An 18,357-nucleotide genomic window follows, 5' to 3' on the forward strand; every position below is an offset into this window, starting at 1 on the left:
TTTGGAGAAGTTACCAAGAACATAACCGCATCCGAGGTCGGAGTGGAGGCAACATAGCCATTCTGTTTGTTTTTGGATTGAAGTTTACCTTTTTTCTTTTCGTTTGAATCCTGGTCTTGGTGGCGTTTGTGTTTGGTTAAAACAACGTGGACGTTCACCAACCTCTCTTAAGTTGAACAAGATCGTTCTCAAGGTACACATTGCTGTTAGATCATGATTCTATAATTTGGTTCGCGAGTGATTTTTGCATCAGAGTTAAAAACTGGCATTATCAATTTATCAAAAAAAAAAAAAGGTATACGACAGCTTACATAGTAATTGTTAGAGAGTAAAGGCATTTTCTTCTAATGACGATATTATGTGTCTTGAATGAATATTATACAAAACTCTGTACATTGCTTTAATCATCATTCGATATCACTGTAAACTGCCAAATGAGATTTAATAAATACTACGGAGATTTCAATTCATAATGTAAAGATGATCTTATCATTATGTATTAATATTCATTCAGGCTATCATGCTGTGTGCTTCATAGCATAAAGAGCATGTTTTTTTAATCTAACAAGTGCACAACATGGTAAGCTTTTCTTTTTTAATTAATGTCGTCAACCCTGTTAGTAAAGTCATACTATAAATATGATTTGTATTATTACATTGCTGCCTTATTTCTCTTTTATTTATATTTTGAAAGAGTAAAAGATGAACATTGAAAACGAAGACCTTGAATATGTAAGCGTCGTACTTCTACGTTTATTTCGAAGAAGATTACACACTTTGACGTAATATGATCAATATATATTTCGTATATTAACCAGAGTCATATCTTCTACTTGGCATTAACATAATACCTCGTATTAGGCCCACAACACTGATTCATGGCATCTATAATCTATAGCAACTGGCAACAGTCGTATTAATATAATTCACTTTGTTAATAAAAGGCTTACAAGGAGATACATTCTATCTTGCTGTATTTCTAATTTCCCGAGTTAAAACAACTATTCATCCACAATATCATAGTAAGTACGAAAACTGAAAAAAAATATTGTGCCTTATAGTTATTTTTTATATGTGCCAGAGAAAATGCATCATCGCAATAAAAACAGCTATAAAAAGTATATGGAAACCTGAATTCCAGAAGACATTACATGAACTCGTAGGTGTTACAAACACTCCAGTCACACACAGGTTTGTCGAGCATCTACGAGCAAAGGCGAAAGTAGAGCTGATATTGAAACATTATTACGGGAACGAGGCGCTTGATGCTGTGCCGTATGATTTCTCTGAGCCTGTTGATTTCAAAGTAACTGATAGTGGTGACTTATATTATGAAAATTGATTATTATTCATCACTCGTATCCGTGGATTACTATCAGATGTTGACAGAAACATTGAAGGATGCTCGTCAGCAAGAATCGATATTGATGAATTTCTCTACCATTTGCAGCTTTTATTGCCCATTCATCACCTGCGGAAAAGATTAATAGAAATAAAAATTAACCAGCTGTCGTATATCATCAAAGAACCACTTGACTGGTTGAAAATCAATGGAGTTGAAACGACAGAAAATTCGAAAAGAAGAAAAAGGACGTGATGCATGAAGCACACAAAATACTGTAGAAATTGTTCTTACTCTCTTTTAAAAGATGAAGTTTTCTCCCAAGTTGTACCATGACAAGTGCAATGAAAAGCTGGTGAAGAACCTAAAGAACAAGTTTGGGCCGGATGCAGTTCTGGTGATTGGTGATTGGTCCGCACCAAGTATGAAGTTTCATGAATTGGAACTATTTAAGAAAGCCCAGAATCCAAGAAAGAAGCAAAAGGTGAACAGAGAAACAGTCATCTGCCATGGTCTCCTGCGGTAATAACCATTTTAACTTAAAATGGCAATAATAGCAAACAGATTATTAGCTGCAAGAATGTCAGTTGTTTAGAAAATAAAGAAAGAAGGCGTTTATACAACAGAGACACAGCGGCAGTACTTAACTTTGCCTTAATTTTGAAACCATTGAGGGAGACAGGTGCAAGATCGGCGCGCTTTAAAAGGTCAAAGAAAAGAAGCAGACCTGATGACAGTACTAGCTCTGCGAACGAAAAACAAAAACAAATTTAACCACCCTGGTTATCACCAGGACTATTTCATGCAGGTAAAGATCTGCTTGAACAGTCGTCTACAAATCTTTTGGCTCGTGTACACAAAGCAACAATAAAGCATCTCTCTGTTTTTTGTTACACTATTTCCAGAAAGAGACGTCGTGCTGGCTTGTCACTTTTTCGTATAAATTGTATTATAAAAATTGCAAAAATGCGACTTTACTTTCTGAAAAGACTGTACATGTCCCACAGCTTTTAGAGATCGTACAACATAACAGTATAAATTGTCAAATCAATTTTTCTAATCGTCCAATTTTAGGTTAAAACTCTGTGAAAATTGTGAAAACACTGTAAAAAAGTAGCCAACAGCACCATATGACGTTTTCTCTTCATTCCGCCGTAACACCAAGCATGCAATTAAATTAAGTTTGACTTTTCATTGTCTCCATCACCTCCATATGCAGTAACTTACCGATAAACAGGACATTTATGTCGTGATTTAATTTTTCATAAAGTGTGATTATAAATATAGCTATTTTTAGAGCTCTACACAATAAACAATCAAATTACAATAATAATTTGCATGTATAATGGGGAGTGTTTTGTTGCAGCGACTACTTTCATAAACATACTTAATGTGACTACAATAGTGTACATTACTTGTCTTTAAAATGAGTATGTGTTCTTCCTATATACGTGAGCAAAAGTATAGATGAGATAGATAGTCATTTTCTTATACTAGTAAAGTGACCAAAATGCCTAAAGTATCAACCAAGACCTTAATACAGCTTAGTAATCTGGACAAGTCTCCTGTACAGCCTCTAGTGGATTATGAAATATAAAGAGATAGGGTTGATAATAAATTACTTGAATATGTTTATATTCTAAATCTTGAAGCAAAGTTTTGGAAGCAGAGTGAACACGATGCTTCCTTATGAATAGTATTCTATGTTTCTTTGAAACAGTATGCCAGTTCTCCTCCACGGCAAATAGAGGCACAATACTTTTGTGCATATATCAACTTACTGCTTGCCTTAATTAAAGACATTTTTATTATCTGTTTTTCTTTGAACAAGCCCGACACTGTATTAGGGTTATTTTTAGAAAGCCGCATTTATTTATAAATAAAAAAGAAAATTACATTGACAAAAGAAGCAACCGAGGAATATACATAAAAATAGCAGCAATACATAAGAAAAAATATACATAGCACTACTATAAACATAATGGATAATAACAGAAAAAGAAAGAGAGAGAGAAAAAAAAAGCATAAGTATGAATGGGGGGAGTATGAACAAAGAATATATACATAAAAATATAGTATGTATGTGTGTATGTGGGTTGTAGTATATATATGTGTATATATGAATAGTATGTATGTACGTGCGTATGATGGAAAGAGCATATCGTATAAAATGAATGGAGAGTATAAGATGAATAGGTTCTAGACTGATAATGGAGGATAGTGGGATTCTAGATCATGATTACTATTTTTAGAAAATAACACATCACTTCTTGAAAGGTCCGTGCCCGTCAACAAGGTAGATCCTTGGTCAGTAGAAGATGAAACAGAACGAGCCATCTTTGGTGTATCGGGTGGTGAAGGTAAGTCAGTAACAACTTTAGAATGAATTTGAATCTTGGCGAGTTTAGCTGTCTTTCGTCGAGTAACCATATTCTCATACTGGCTTACTTCGGGTGTACGAGTAAAGTGAGTACAGTGTTGTACGCGAAGGTAAAGCTCGTCCAGTGTAATCCTCTTGAGAGGGTCCAAACAGAATATACGTTTGAGAATACGATTGAGCTCATTGGATATAGGTAGTATCTTTAATAGCAAATTAGGATCTTGAAGGAAGGCGCTGTATGTTTCGTCTTCAAGGGAAGCGATGCGCCAAGGATTCCTGCCTGCCGCCAAGTTGATCAGGATGATACCAAGTGACCAAACATCATTAGGTGCAGTCGCATAACCCATCCAGCTGTTCATTAAAAGTCCACCTTGACATTCAGGGGAAAAATAAAAAGTCGAACCACATCCATAATCTGTTGAATATCGATCAGTCGTGGCAAGACCAAAGTCTGCAAGTTTTAAAGTACGCCCTTGATCAAACACTAGGATGTTTTCAGGCTTCAAATCTCGATGATAGATACCTTTACTGTGACAATAGCGGACGGCATCGATAAGTTGCAAGAATACATGTCGGATGAGTGAGTGGTTTCCATAATAAATGCCTCTGTCAATGATAGCAGTAAACAGATCGCCTTCTGGACCATACTCAATCACTGCATGTATCCATTTAGAAGTTTTAGAAGTTTTTATAACCTTTTCAAGTGGGATAATGTGCGGATGTCCCGAGAGGTGGGTGTGTATCATAATCTCAGTTTGCTGGAATGACAATTGATGAGAATCAGGGCCAGGACGAGGTAATGATTTGACCGCATATTCTTCTAAAGTATAAATATCTTTTGCCAGATAAACTTGACCATATGCGCCAACACTTAACACTTGTTTGATCTCTAAATCATCAATGATTGTTCCAATAGGTAAAGCGAGCTGATCCATTGCTATTGTACCCCGTGACTTATTTGTACAAAAAGGAGTAAAGAAAAAAAGAGAGAGAGAAAGGAGAGAAAGAACAGATAAAAAAGTATTCCTTATTTATACTTTTTAATTTGGGCATGAACATGTTGGGCGTTATTTTAAGGAGTAACCAAGAAACGAATCAGTTTCCCTATTTTGAATGGATACGTGTAACTACACACACTAGATATTTGCGTCACTGATAAGATCCCTTTATTCCCCACTCTACGCTCCGCCCCTTCCTTCACCCCTTCTTTTTTTACATAAAAACTTTTAGGATGCGTCTTGTATACTGGTTTATACTCTCTCTTGTTGGCTGTAACTTCTTTACGCTTGCGGAGCCTACTTCTCTACCAGTAATAGATTTTTCTCTTTTTATCTACTTTAGCTCACTATATAACTAGGATTTAGCCCCTTTAAATGCAGAAACAATTTATAAAATTCTCCAAAAAGGTTATAATCATGAAAAACAGCTCATCATCAAGAAAAAACGTCTATTTGAAAGCATCAAAGCTGTACATGGAGAGTCAAGTGATGAACTTTATGCATTAGCTGGTGTGCAGTTGGATGATTTTCAAGCCTTTCAATCTTTTGTCTTGGGAGCATTTCAGATCTATGAACAAACTGTCAACCAAGATCCTTACAAGGCATCTTATGACTTTAGGAGCCCAGCATTAAAGCTAACGTTTGAATTTCAAAGGGCAGTAAAAGTATCTCATCAAAGACTGCGATCGGCATCCTCTGTATCAAACAAATATTCTGAACAGCACGAGCATATGCATGAAAACTCTCACGAAGAAGAGGAGGACGTGGACTCTGTCAAGGAAATAGTCAAAGATATGCTAAAGGAAGTAAGCGAAAATGCAGACCAGTTGGAAGAAGATATGCAGCAAAACATGATTTTATTTTCAGCTGATAATGCAAAGGTGGAAACAGTATTAAAACTTGGAAGAGACAATCCAAACGAGGATATGATTAATGCAATTGTAGATCAAGACAACAATGAATACGTCTTGATGAGGCCCTCAGATACAACAGTGATTATCGAAGGTGCGTGTGTGTATTATTCTACATTCTCTCAAGTGCTCATCTCAAGGTCTTATTCACAGATCTGCAATTGATTCATGATTTCGTCTTGATATTAATCACCGCATTCGTATTTGGCTGGGTTTTTTCTTGCATTGGTTTACCTGGTAAAGTAATGTATCATACAGCAGCACCAGTTGCTATTTTAATAACACTTTATACTTGTGGATATAGCTTTCTTTGGGTACATTCTGGCTGGTGTTATTATAGGACCATCAGGATATAATCTTATACAGGTAAAGCTACACCTATTTAAAGAAAAAGAAAAAGGGGCAGCTGACAGTTGTTAAGGAACTTATCCAAGTGGAAACATTGGCTCAGCTGGGTGTAGTGCTCATCGTGTTTGTGCTTGGTCTAGAATTTTCTTTGGAAAAGATTAGAAAAATGTGGAGAATAGCCCTTGAAGGTGCTGTTACGTTGCTTTTGGTTACCGTATTGTTCTTTCTGCTGATGGCCTATATGCTCGGAGCTGACTATAAAGAGGCTATCTTCGTAGGAGCATGCATCAGCTTGAGCTCGACCGCTGTAGTAGTGAAATGTATTAGGTTAGACCAATTAGATCATCTTTATGGTCTACTGGTTATGCAAGACGTCATTTTAGGATTTATGCTGGTAAATGAAAATGTGAGCTTTAGACATTTTGCATTATCTCATACATCATTTTAGGCCATCATCCCTGCCCTTTCAAACACAGGAATTCAAGTAGCAATTGCCGTCTTGAAGATAACTGTGTCCTTTACGATATTTGGTCTTGTGTGTTATTCCATTGTTAAGTTGATACCTATTGCTCCTCGTATACTTCAGAAGACGTTACCTGTACAGCTTATTATGAAAAACCACGAACTTATGCTGCTAGGCACAGTTGCTGTTTGCATGACCATGTTGATTATATCAGAATATTTAGGGCTAGGCATGGAATTGGGATGCTTTGCAGCTGGCGTCATTATTAGATCACGTAAAGATATGTATGAAACTTCACTCGATGTCATTGAGCCTGTACGCGATTTGTTTGCTTGTTTGTTCTTTGCCGCTATTGGTCTACACACGTACCCTTCTTTTCTAGCCTCTGAAGCTATGCTATTGCTTATCTTAGCTAGTGGCGTTATCGGCTTCAAATTTATTGCAATGTGCATCATTCTATATTTATTTAAATTTGACATACACAAATCCTCTACCATGGCAATTGCGTTGGCACAAGTATCTGAATTTGGGTTTGTGCTGGCATCACGAGCGAAGCAACTCTCTATTATTTCTCGTGAAGTTTACTATCTCTTACTGGCTGTCACCTCAGTTACCTTGATTGCAACACCTCTTCTTTTAAAATTGACAAATCATCAGCAGCCACCTACTCAGACCCACCATGGTTATCATCGTGAAGATCACAGCATCATTTCAATTGTTGTAGCTGATAATGAAAAAGATGCATGATTACCTCTCAACTTTTGTATAGACTAAAAAAAAGAGAGAAGTATCTCCTATTACTATCTTTATACACATCTTCTCCCTATTTATATAATAAATACATAATGTCATCAATATGAAATAATAGCTACGAAAGCAAGAGCAAGCCTCAAAACAACTATTCTTATAAAAAATATATAATATTACCTTGAATATAAAAACATCAAGCGTCATATATCAAATAGGTTTAAAAGGGGCCCTTTCGAGTTGTCTTCTCCTAAAAAAAGACGTTGATGAAATGTAATGATTAATTTCAGCTATATTTTATTAAATAAGTTATAGTATTCTTTTTCTTTTGTGGTATACAAGGAGAAGGAAGAGGAGGAAGAAGGGAGCTAAACTTTGGATATAACATGCTGTGGCTCCTTTACTATCTCTGGTATAATCCATTCCTTTTTAGCATCATTAAGACAATAATAATGACGTTGCTGCTCTAGCATCCTTGATTCACGTATCTTTAACATCATGGATCCATAATTGTCATAGTATCGTTTGAGCTCTCCTACGCTCAAACCATGCCATTTGCCTGTGTCTAAGATTTCTTGATTGTTATCCTTTTCTTTAAAGAGATGAAGTGGATGTATAAGTCCATGATATGTATACCATAATTCTCTTTCATATCTAGCTTTCAAATCTTTGACAATATCGTTCATCTCCGCATTATCTTGCTTAATTATCTCTGAAGCTACAGGGTTTTTATCACTTATTTTAATTGTATAACAGTATCCTTGCCATAGAATTGTAAGAGTATCATTTGTTGTATCATCTACGAACACATCTAATGTGTTGTCATATTCAACTGCCTTCTTTCTTTCTGTCTTTATTTCCTCTTGCTGTTTTTTACTGCTACTATCATCGATCAAGATTCCGCCTACTGATTCAGATAGTTCAGGTGTTACTAATACAGGCACCAACTTGTTACTATTTTCACCAGTCTTGTCTTTGGACTGAGGAGATGCGTATAATACGGCCGATAGCGATCTTCGAATGTTGTTGCGGATCTCTTTTCCATTTGACTGAGTAGCTTCTTTAGCGTCATAACTTGTCTTTATTCTCTCTTCGGGTTTTCGAAATGATTTTATGTATAAACTTTTAGACTTTTGAGTCCGTTTACTACTCTTGTTGTGAGACTCATCTTGCTTTTGTTGTTCGTTGGAAGAAAAAGAAAAGCTCCTAGATAATGAGCTGCTAAATCCAGAAAAAGAGAATCTTTTTGGCTTTACAGATTCCATTAGCACTGTCTGTAGAAAGTAAGCGAAAAAATAGAAGAAAGAAGCTGCAGGGAGACACTAAATATCCTCCTCCTCCTCCCCCATCCTCCTTTCAGTATATCTGTCAAACTTTTTTCCTCTGTACAGCCAATTTAATATCACACAAAATGACTAATTTAGATTATTACACGCGTGAATGTTTTCCTCATTTTGAATAGCTCCGCCCAGGTACCAAAAGTGTATTTCGATATGGAAGTAAATTTTGTTTTGTAAAGCACCATGTATCTCATCTTTTGTAAGCATAACTTACATATAAAACAAGCATTACCTAGGTTAAATCTAGCCTCATTTCAATTAGTAATAGTGAATAGAATATACTAGAGTCGTCCACCGTTTCAAAGTGTAAGTATCAATTACTCTTGTAGTTGTTTATTCTTATTTCAAGTTTTAAACCATGAAATCTACCTTAAATCTATACTCTGCTTTAAATCGAAAATGGTCAATACACCAATGACTAAAAAGAAAAGAAGTCGCATATGAGTTTTATAGTGAGAGTTAATGTTGCCAGTGTAATTATTTATCATTGTTTTTCTAGTAGCTATTATTATTATTGGTACTATAGTTTATTCATATCAGGTGTGATGGAGGGAGTGTATGCTCTACTGTAAGTTCATAAAGTACTATAATGATTCATATCAAACACATCACTTGGCTGAATGGGCTTAAGTTATGATTATTTATGTTCTGTCTTTCATGTTTTCCCCTTGATCTCCTAAGGTCGATATTGATGTATTAAAAACTCCCTTCATAACTTCAAAGCATTCTGAACGGCAGACATATACTTTACAATTATAGAGAAAAGGCTCTATCATAGTTATGATGAATAGGGATTAAATATAATGCTTTTAAATGCATCATCTCAAATAGGATATGGTAGTTTGTTTATTTAATTAATCAAGTAGTTTATCATCAACATACACCAGCCATAAATGATACCAGCACTACAGTATAGACTTGTCACCATTAGAGGCAAGAACTGTAACTGATAAGCATCAAATAGCAAGTCGTGTATTATACTTGTATAGCACTGCAGGAATAAAAATCCAACCAAGTACAATTTCTCTATTCTTGATAAAAGATCCTTTAGTGCACTACGATTCAAATATAAAGTCAGTACAAGCACCTCATTAAAAATAAGCTTACATGTTCATGCTATAGGACAGGCTGGGTACAATAGTAAATGCCCAAAGCAGAGTATATACCAACTTTATAGGAGTTTCTGTGCAGTTGCGTGCTGTTAGATACAATTGATCCTTTATTCCATCCAACATATGGCTTACCTGTAGGTTGAAATAGCAGAGGATACAATGAATAGATACCTGCTATGCTTAATATGACAAACGCTCTTAGATTTAACTTGCTGTCCGTCGCTATCAACCTACAAAGGGTGTTATTAGTGCAACACTCTTTTTTTTTATAGAACTATCCTTTTTACCCATAAGGAATTAGGACAATCATGATGGCCTTTTCATGAACATGCCATCCAAATAAGTAAGTTGCGAATGCACATAATATCAGTGAAGATAAAAAGTTGTTAAAGGTTGGCTTTCTCCATAACTTTTGAAGCACGATCTACGTATGCACAAGTCAGCTTCAAGTTCTCTTATTACATCAACTTACCAGTTGTACACCTGTAGTAAAAATCAGTGTGTGAATGGCCTCAATGGTTGGTAATACAGCAAATTGAGTGTCACCCACAAAGCCTTTTGTCATAGAGCCGATTGCTTCTTCTTTTAATTTCCAGTCAAGTCTCTTTCCAACTTGTAGCAAAAGATGTTTAGATTAGAAGAAAAATAAAATTTATCATTTCTTACGGATGATCAAGGCTCTGTCAGTGGCAGCATAGAGTGCCCAAAGATTAGGTGCCCAGTAGGCATGACATAACCCGCGAGTGAACGGAAAGAGTCGCTGAAGTACATTGGATATTTGACCAAAATAAATGAATGGTCCAAAAGACAAAAGGAATACAGCAATAACTGAACTACCAAGTAAAATAAACCTTTGAAGTGAAAATGCCATGGCTAGCATACTTGAGTATTATACAATCAAAAAGTATGTATATCATGCTCTTACCTGGACTATCTTGAATATAGCAGTAAGACTTTAGCAAGTAAACAAAGTAGGCAGGCGCCATATATAAATATATATGCTTAAAGTTTAACAGCACAGCAAACAGTATACCAGACAAGAGCATTTTATTCTACATGGTATAAAAGAGATACTGATTAATACAATGTGAATAATACATCATCTTTTATACTAACTTTCTTGGCTTCCACAATAGATAAAAGCAGTATACCATACAAAATTCCATTATACTGGAAATGAATATGATCTACTATGATAACCCCTGGATGCATAAGTATAGATCCGGCTATGACCCAGTGTGTATATTTGTTTCCAAAATATTTCGTGTATCTATAAAAATCAGTTCGCTTGTTTCTCAAATGCTTGTCAAATTAATCAATCACCTTGATAACGCCCAAAAAAGAAGTAGTTCACTGACAATGACAGATAATCTCTGAAATATGACAGTTTCATTACTTGCATATTCAAGATTTTCAATTTTTAACATCTTGGGATCCACGAAAGCAGCAAAACAACTCAATAGCTTCTCAAACCATGCAAAGAAAGGAGGATAGTCAAGTGTCCATTCAGACGTTTTCTAGGAGATATAACTGCTCAATTCTTGTCTAATACTTATCCATCACTTTTACCTCAAGATACCATTGATTGATTGGTAAACTGTGTGTTATAGCTAACCAATTTCGATGAACTTCAAAATCAGTCGATCGACTACATCATCTGAATGAGAATGACATTTTCTTCGCCTGTTGATATTTTTATCAATAACTCTCTTACTATGCTGGTATAAGTAATAGCTTAATGAAAGTGCTGATTATGAGTAAGTTTTGCATGTTATAAAATCAATAAAAGGAAACAATACGCGTTATCACAAAATGAAAATTTCGTTGTATGACATAAGTTACTAAAAATAGATGTTTACTGTAATCACTCTAATATATATACTGGAACGAGTTTCCTACCATCTTTTATAGCAAGAGATTGTTTCAGCAATTCCTGATAGACACATGGGCTATTTGCGATCAGAATAAGCTTGAATGGCTACGAACTAATCAGGGTAGACCTCATGCCGATGTTTACAACGGTCTATCAGACGCCATCACTCAAGATGACCAAGTGGACGCTGTGAGCTTGGGACGTAGATTTATTCTCCCCAGCAGTTATCATGGCGGTCCCCGTTTCATGAGTAGGCTATACTATGACTCCATGGCCATTTTTCGCCATTTTGGGAAGTCGTCTCTTTTCATTACCTTCACGGCCAACCCCAAATGGAAAGAAACCACTGAGGAGCTGCTACCCGGACAAACAGCATCTGATAGGCCTGGCCTCATTGCAAGAGTATTTAATATCAAAGCTAAACACATTTTGAACGATTTGAAGAAGAAACAGATTTTTGGTCGCTATAAAGGGTTGGTACGCACCATTGAATATCAAAAGAGAGGTCTGCCTTATCTGCACTTGCTGCTCTTCCTTGACCCCGAAGGCAATTTTGTTGATGCTGAGAAAATTGATCAAGTAATTTCAGCAGCACTGCCAAACAAAAATATAGACAGAGAGCCCTTTGAGATAATCACGTCATGCATGCTCCATGGACCATGTGGAGATATTAACCCACGCTCACCATGCATGATTGAAGGCGCAAGTGGAAGAGGGCTGCTCTGCTGCTCTAAGAGATTCCCAAAAGAATTTTAAGATGAAACTATCATGCCAGAGAACGGATACCCTCTATATAGACGAAGACGAGTACCTGCTGAGGAACAGAACAATTACTTTTATTCTATAAGGCCACCTGGAAGAGTTGCTTCTGATTTCGCTATGGACAATAGGTGGGTTGTACCATATAACCCGTACCTATCCAAAAAGTACAAGGCACATATAAACGTTGAAATTTGCGCTGGCATACATGTAATTAAGTATGTTAACAAGTACATCTATAAGGGGTCGGATAGAACAACTTTAGAAATCGAAAATAGCCAAGACGAAATAAAAAGTATCTTCAAGGAAGATATATTGGCCCAACCGAAGATGTTTGGAATATTTTCCAATTCAAAACCCACAAAGAAGATCCCACGGCGATCAGCCTTCAGGTCCATTTACCTGGTGAACAAGCAGTCTGCTTTCCCTCAGATGCGTCAGCAGCATAGATTACAACGATTTTAGAAAGAAACAGGACAACGTTGATGGTCATTTTTAACTATAATGCAAGAATTGAAGATGGAAGGTCATACCTTTACCAAGAATTTCCTCAGCATTTTGTCTTTGATGAAAGATTAAAGCGATGGAGACCTTGCCAGCGAGGCTTTGCCATTGGCAGAATGTATCACTGCAGTCCTATTGCAGGTGAAAGGTACTATCTTCGTCTTTTGCTGACTAGTGTCCGTGGCCCCAAGTCTTTTGAGGACATAAGAACTGTCAATGGTGTGTTGTACCCGACATTCAGAGAAGCTTGCGTCGCTCTGCACTTGATCAAAGATGATCGTGAGTGGGATCGATGCTTTGCAGAGGCAAGACTTTTTGCAACAGGTAGTGAGCTACGAAGGCTATTTGTCACTGCGCTCTTACAAGCCCAGTTAAGCAACCCATTAGTGCTGTGGGAAAGATATTGCAGTGATATATGTGACGATCTCTCTAATAAGCTTATAAACCTATTAGGTGATCATTTTACGACTCAGCTCCTCCAACAGACATTCACGAATGACAATCCAGCTATTGACTACGGCCTCCATCTGCTTGATGACAAATTGTGGGGACACGGTAAAAGCTTTCAGATGTTCAATCTACCTGAACCTCTCTGTGATTGGCAATCCTTATTCGGGAGCCATGGTGGTAGGCAAAGAAAGAGATATCCTCTCATTAGAAGAGCCTTGGATTTTGATTCTATTCTGTCCTTGGCCGACTTCAACAGAATGCATAGCCAGCTTAATCAACAACAGAAGGATGTATTTAATACTATCGTCCGCAATACTGAGTCTGATCCTAGCAACAGCCAATTCTTTTTGCAAGGGCCCGTCGGCACAGGCAAGACGTTTGTGTACAATACTCTTTGTAATTATTACAAGAGTAAAAACGAAATCGTCCTTTGCGTTGCCTCCTCTGGGATTGCCGCGCTTCTCTTGCTTAATGGTCAGACATCCCATTCACTATTCAAAATCCCTTTATCTATAGATGAATGCTCCACTTGCAATATCTGAAAGGATAGCGATCTTGCTGGGCTCATCCAGAGAGCAAATTTGATCATTTGAGATGAAGTACCGATGCAGCACAAGTATTTCTTTGAAGCTGTTTATCGCACCTTTCAAAACATCTGCGATGATCCTGATGAGCTCTATTTGCTTGGAGGAAAGCCTGTTGTCCTTGGTGGTGATTTTGCTCAAATCCTACCAGTGATCAGAAGGGGTAACAGGGCTGATACTGTTAGTGCGTCGATCAAGCAGTCATTTTATGGTCAAGGCTCCAGCTATTGAGACTTACGCAGAATATGCGTTTAACAAACCTTTTTAATCAAAGTGATATTGCATTTGCAAGATTTATAGCAGACATTTCATATAACCATACACTTTATGATTCAATTACACTTTCTGACTATATCTGTCAGACTAAACAACTGAATGAATTTATCAACGAAGTCTATAAAGATGAAGAACTTAGTAACTCTATGTCGATAAACAATGGTCAATTTTTTGGTGAAAGGGCCATATTAGCTACCAGAAACGACACAGTTGGAAGAACCAACGACATTGTTCTCGATAAGATGGCTGGCGAAAAGGTTACGCTTCCGTCTACAGACTCTGCTGATGTTAATGAAGCCGATGGTTTACACACTGTTTCTATAGAATATTTACGCAGTTTAAACCCTGCCGGCTTGCCTCCATCTAAGCTTGAGCTCAAAGTTGGCGCACCAGTAATGCTATTAAGAAACATTGTCCCATCAAGAGATCTATGCAATGATACTCGTCTGGTTGTCGTACGAATTGGCAGTTATATGGTTCAGGTTCGCCTTGCCAATAAGCCGCATGGCCCATTAGAGCTTATACCTCGGTTTACACTCTCAACGCAAGAAGGTGGTTTGCCATTCATTCTAACAAGAAAACAAATCCCTGTAAACCTATGCTTCGCTATGAAAATCAATAAACTCCAAGGCCAATCATTAAAGTATGTAGTAGTTGACTTGCGGCATCCGCCGTTTATGTATGGTCAGTTATATATCGCTCTTTCAAGGGTTATCTCTCTTTCTGGCATCTCAGTCCTTCTGCCAGAAAGCTCAACTACAACCAACAATGTTGTCTACCCAGAGCTATTACTTCACTAATATATTAATATATCCACCTATGTAACACATCATATGATCATCAAATAAACTTATGCTCACAATTATGAATGCTTTATGACTATGCCATTCTTTTCAACACATAAACCTTTACGAATAATACTATTAAAATATATACTCTCTATTATGAATAAACAATTTTATGAAACCATGTATGTAGCACTATTGCATCAATAAATAAGCATGCAGAGAGGAGCTGAAGTATGTTGTTAGGCGCACAAAAATTCAAATTTAGCCATTCGCTTAAAGGGTCGTATTAACATTTGCCCTTACTCATCACAAAGGGCGAAGCCCTTAAGCCTGAGGCAGCACGACGACGTGCAAAAAATGAGCGTAGCGAGTTGGAAGCGGCTAATATTATAGACTGAAATAAGAATATTTAAGCCGAAGCTCATAAAAGACAACCTTAACACCATTCGCAATCTGACTGGTTGAATAAAAGTATATCTGTGAGTAAAGCCTAAAGAAGAGGCAACACACATCCTTCAAGCTATATTTATAATAGAGATCATCTTCTGTCATTGTATTCACTGAGTTGTTTGATTCCACACTAAAGCCAATACCAAACGCTGCGACAGCATAAGTCTATTGGACCTGAGAAAAGGACGCGATTTTACTGATTAAATGAGCTTTGATAAATGAATAACAATAACCTCTTTCACTTTTTGCTCTTCTTTTTGCTTCAAATGAAAAGGCATTCTACATCATCCAGCTCAGAGAGACCTTCAAAAGGCGCAAAGCTAAATGAATGTAAAGTATTCAATCTTGTTCATTATCAGTCAATATTTAACATTATTCTGGTATAGGTACAGTAGCACCAACTCAAGAAGTGAATTATTCCAGCACAGTAAATCAAGAGGTGCCTCTTCTTCCTCAAGTAGACCAGGGCTTTCGAAAAAGGTACAACAAAAGATTGATAAGCAAAATGCACTTTTAAAATTCAAAACAGAGCAAAAGGCTCTAAAGGAAGTCAAGCGCCCCTCATGTGGGTTAACAACACACGCGCAATTAGCGAGTAACTTGTGCCCAAAAAAGAAAGCAAAAGTACCTGTTTGCAGCCCTGATGAAAGGGTTGAAAGCTTTGTCATCAAGACATCCTTACCTAATGTTTGTAACAATCAACAATTTGTTCAGCATATCAAGGATCTAGCAGATTATACCACCAAAATTTTGTTTGTGGGATCCCTTTTTGCCAATTTCATCTTCATCAAACTACTCGATGATGGCCTGGCTATTCCAATTATTGAACAAAGTTTATTCACAAATATATTTGCGGTAATGACTGGAAATGGAAAGAGAGCACCAAAATATCTCAAAGAATACTTCACTCTTTTCTGTGAATTGGCAACTGTAGACCGCGACTCTTTAAAAAGTATAATCTATTCAAGTATTCTTTCCATCGCTGGTATGCAATACGAAGCCCTGGTTAGAAACCACATTCACGAGACACACGAACGAAGATCGATAGTGTACTTTCTGAATATAATGTCTGACAACAATTCAAGTAATTGTTGTAAAGAACTTCCAGTGGCTTCCAGAAAAGCCTTGGCATATTTCATTTACAAACAAAAACAAGGTCCAGAGCCATCTTGGCCATCGCCTGTCCCATGCAGTAACTTTTATAAAGAAATCACTGGAAGCATAGCAAGCATGTGGTCTAAATATCAACCAGATCAATGTGATTCCAATACACTTTACTCAAAACCTTACCTGTTTTTCAAGTGGTTCTACTTTCTGTCGCAAGAAGTGCAAAAAAAAAGTTTTTATTATGGAAAACATACCCTCAAAAGTCACTTCCAAAGCGTATGTGTATCGTAAGCTCAGAGAGCTTCCATTCACTGGTGCTTTGAGCAAAAAGAAGTTTAATTCTTTAAGAGAAGAAACATTGCAGTCAATCAATTCCAACAAGACGTTTGTCCCAGGAAAAAAACTAGCCAAGCTTACTCCTCAACAAGTATCAGTAGTTCAACATTTTATTGATACAGTTAAAACAAGAATACAAGATAGTACGTTCACTCCTTCTAAATACACTGACAAAAGAGGATGTCGCTTTTTCCCATTGCGCCTATATATTCCGTTCAGACAAAATCAATCCAAATTGATGCTCAAGCTTTTTGGAGACTGGTGAAACAATGTGGCATACCAAATTACCCGAAAGGGAAGAAAACCGACTGATTTTTACTACCATTTGTTCAATTTTACAAAATTGGGATTTTGTACTAGAGACAGTCTTACGAGTGGGAAGAAGTTTAGGTAAGCTATGTGTAAAATAATAATATAATACAGGCATATCTAATTATCATTAATAGAAACGTTATAACGACGGATGATCATTCAATATCTTTTCCTTTTACCCGAACTGTCAAGAGATCTTTGACAACAACTAGAAGTCCCTCAGATTTTACTAATGACATCCAAAATGGTTGTGATATTTGGGGAGTAGACCCTGGTGTTTCTACAACCTTAACCGCCGTAGATACACCTAGAAGGCAAAGGACAACAAGCTTGGACGAGTATTATCATCTGTATGGCTATAATGATGCAAATTTTATACGAAAGAAGCACCAAGAACAACACACGGCTCAGTTTTTGAAAATTTCTAATTTAAGCTCACTGAAGACATCAAATATCACAGAGTTTGCAAAAGCCTGACAAGAAAGACTTAGTTTGTATGATGATATTACAAGTTATTATAATGAAAATGCCTGGTAAGTGCAAAGCATGATTTTTTTTTACTTGTTTATTTAAGCAAGCAAAATTCTGTAGGTCATCAAAATTGAAGTTTCAATGCTATATTCGTAAACAAAAAGGGGTGCATGAAATCTGCAAAGGGTTAATGCACGGAAGTGTAAAGTATAACAAGAAGGCGTCTACTGGGATCAAGACATCGTCTGCTGAATATAAAAGCAAATATTGTCCTCCTGCTCCTCTTGATCATCCTGACAAGCCCAGAAAAACAATAATTGCTTTTGGCGATGGTATGTTTAACAGCAGCCTGAGAGGAAACAGAGGAGCATCTGTCCGCCTTATAAAAAAGACTCTGCAAAAATATTGCGAAAACCAATTAGAAATATGTATGGTAGATGAATATTTGACAAGCCAAATATGTAATAGGTGTAAAAATAGAAATATGGACAATGTTGTAACTGAGAAGTCAAAACGAAGAGTACATACGATATTGAAGTGTAAACAAAACACTTGCAACATCGTATGGAATCGTGATATCATGGCTGCACACAATATCTTGGACATATTTCTATTCGCTTTAAGAAACAACAATCAGCGTCTTGATGTTTTCATACGTCAAGGTACGTCTAATGGCCAACCATCCGTATGACTGATATGACTCTCTCATACGCCCTTACAGTGTAAGTTGTATTAGCTATGTCTGAATTTAAAAGTGCGAAAACTGTAACTAAACATTTTTGTTAACGTTAAAACGTAGCATCTTT

At 36.7% G+C, this 18,357-nt stretch overlaps 6 protein-coding genes across 6 annotated transcripts; 3 read left to right on the plus strand and 3 right to left on the minus strand.

Moving 5' to 3' along the window:
* Positions 1–3,183: 3,183 nt before the first annotated feature.
* RHIMIDRAFT_262645 (Pkinase-domain-containing protein) lies at positions 3,184–4,697 on the minus strand. Its single transcript, XM_023611624.1, has one exon. It carries the CDS (start codon positions 4,655–4,657, stop codon positions 3,542–3,544), a length of 1,116 nt encoding a protein of 371 aa, XP_023463118.1. The 5' UTR covers positions 4,658–4,697; the 3' UTR covers positions 3,184–3,541.
* Positions 4,698–5,265: 568 nt separating this feature from the next.
* Positions 5,266–7,266, plus strand: RHIMIDRAFT_46997 (uncharacterized protein). Its single transcript, XM_023615286.1, has 5 exons — positions 5,266–5,725; positions 5,785–5,868; positions 5,936–5,997; positions 6,053–6,373; positions 6,428–7,266. Exons 1-5 carry the CDS (start codon positions 5,452–5,454, stop codon positions 7,187–7,189), a joined length of 1,503 nt encoding a protein of 500 aa, XP_023463119.1. The 5' UTR covers positions 5,266–5,451; the 3' UTR covers positions 7,190–7,266.
* A 291-nt stretch (positions 7,267–7,557) lies between these two features.
* RHIMIDRAFT_240522 (uncharacterized protein) lies at positions 7,558–8,454 on the minus strand (the record flags this gene model as incomplete). Its single annotated transcript, XM_023609394.1, has 1 exon — positions 7,558–8,454. The coding sequence occupies one exon, from the start codon at positions 8,452–8,454 to the stop codon at positions 7,558–7,560; it is 897 nt and encodes a 298-aa protein (XP_023463120.1).
* An 880-nt stretch (positions 8,455–9,334) lies between these two features.
* On the minus strand, positions 9,335–11,474 carry RHIMIDRAFT_315373 (glycosyltransferase family 57 protein). The gene is made up of 11 exons (XM_023614993.1): positions 11,356–11,474; positions 11,211–11,289; positions 10,965–11,158; positions 10,758–10,911; positions 10,567–10,693; positions 10,308–10,514; positions 10,114–10,253; positions 9,929–10,065; positions 9,774–9,871; positions 9,637–9,712; positions 9,335–9,584 (listed from the first exon to the last, which is right to left on the minus strand). Exons 1-11 carry the CDS (start codon positions 11,409–11,411, stop codon positions 9,380–9,382), a joined length of 1,473 nt encoding a protein of 490 aa, XP_023463121.1. The 5' UTR covers positions 11,412–11,474; the 3' UTR covers positions 9,335–9,379.
* Positions 11,475–15,649: 4,175 nt separating this feature from the next.
* On the plus strand, positions 15,650–17,557 carry RHIMIDRAFT_240526 (uncharacterized protein; the record flags this gene model as incomplete). The annotated part of the gene is made up of 3 exons (XM_023609395.1): positions 15,650–16,180; positions 17,064–17,158; positions 17,215–17,557. 3 exons carry the CDS (start codon positions 15,650–15,652, stop codon positions 17,555–17,557), a joined length of 969 nt encoding a protein of 322 aa, XP_023463122.1.
* Positions 17,558–17,741: 184 nt separating this feature from the next.
* Positions 17,742–18,242, plus strand: RHIMIDRAFT_240527 (uncharacterized protein; the record flags this gene model as incomplete). The annotated part of the gene is made up of 1 exon (XM_023609396.1): positions 17,742–18,242. The coding sequence occupies one exon, from the start codon at positions 17,742–17,744 to the stop codon at positions 18,240–18,242; it is 501 nt and encodes a 166-aa protein (XP_023463123.1).
* Positions 18,243–18,357: the final 115 nt, after the last annotated feature.

Source organism: Rhizopus microsporus (genome assembly GCF_002708625.1).
Source record: "Rhizopus microsporus ATCC 52813 unplaced genomic scaffold scaffold_17, whole genome shotgun sequence".
NCBI lineage: Eukaryota > Fungi > Mucoromycota > Mucoromycetes > Mucorales > Rhizopodaceae > Rhizopus > Rhizopus microsporus.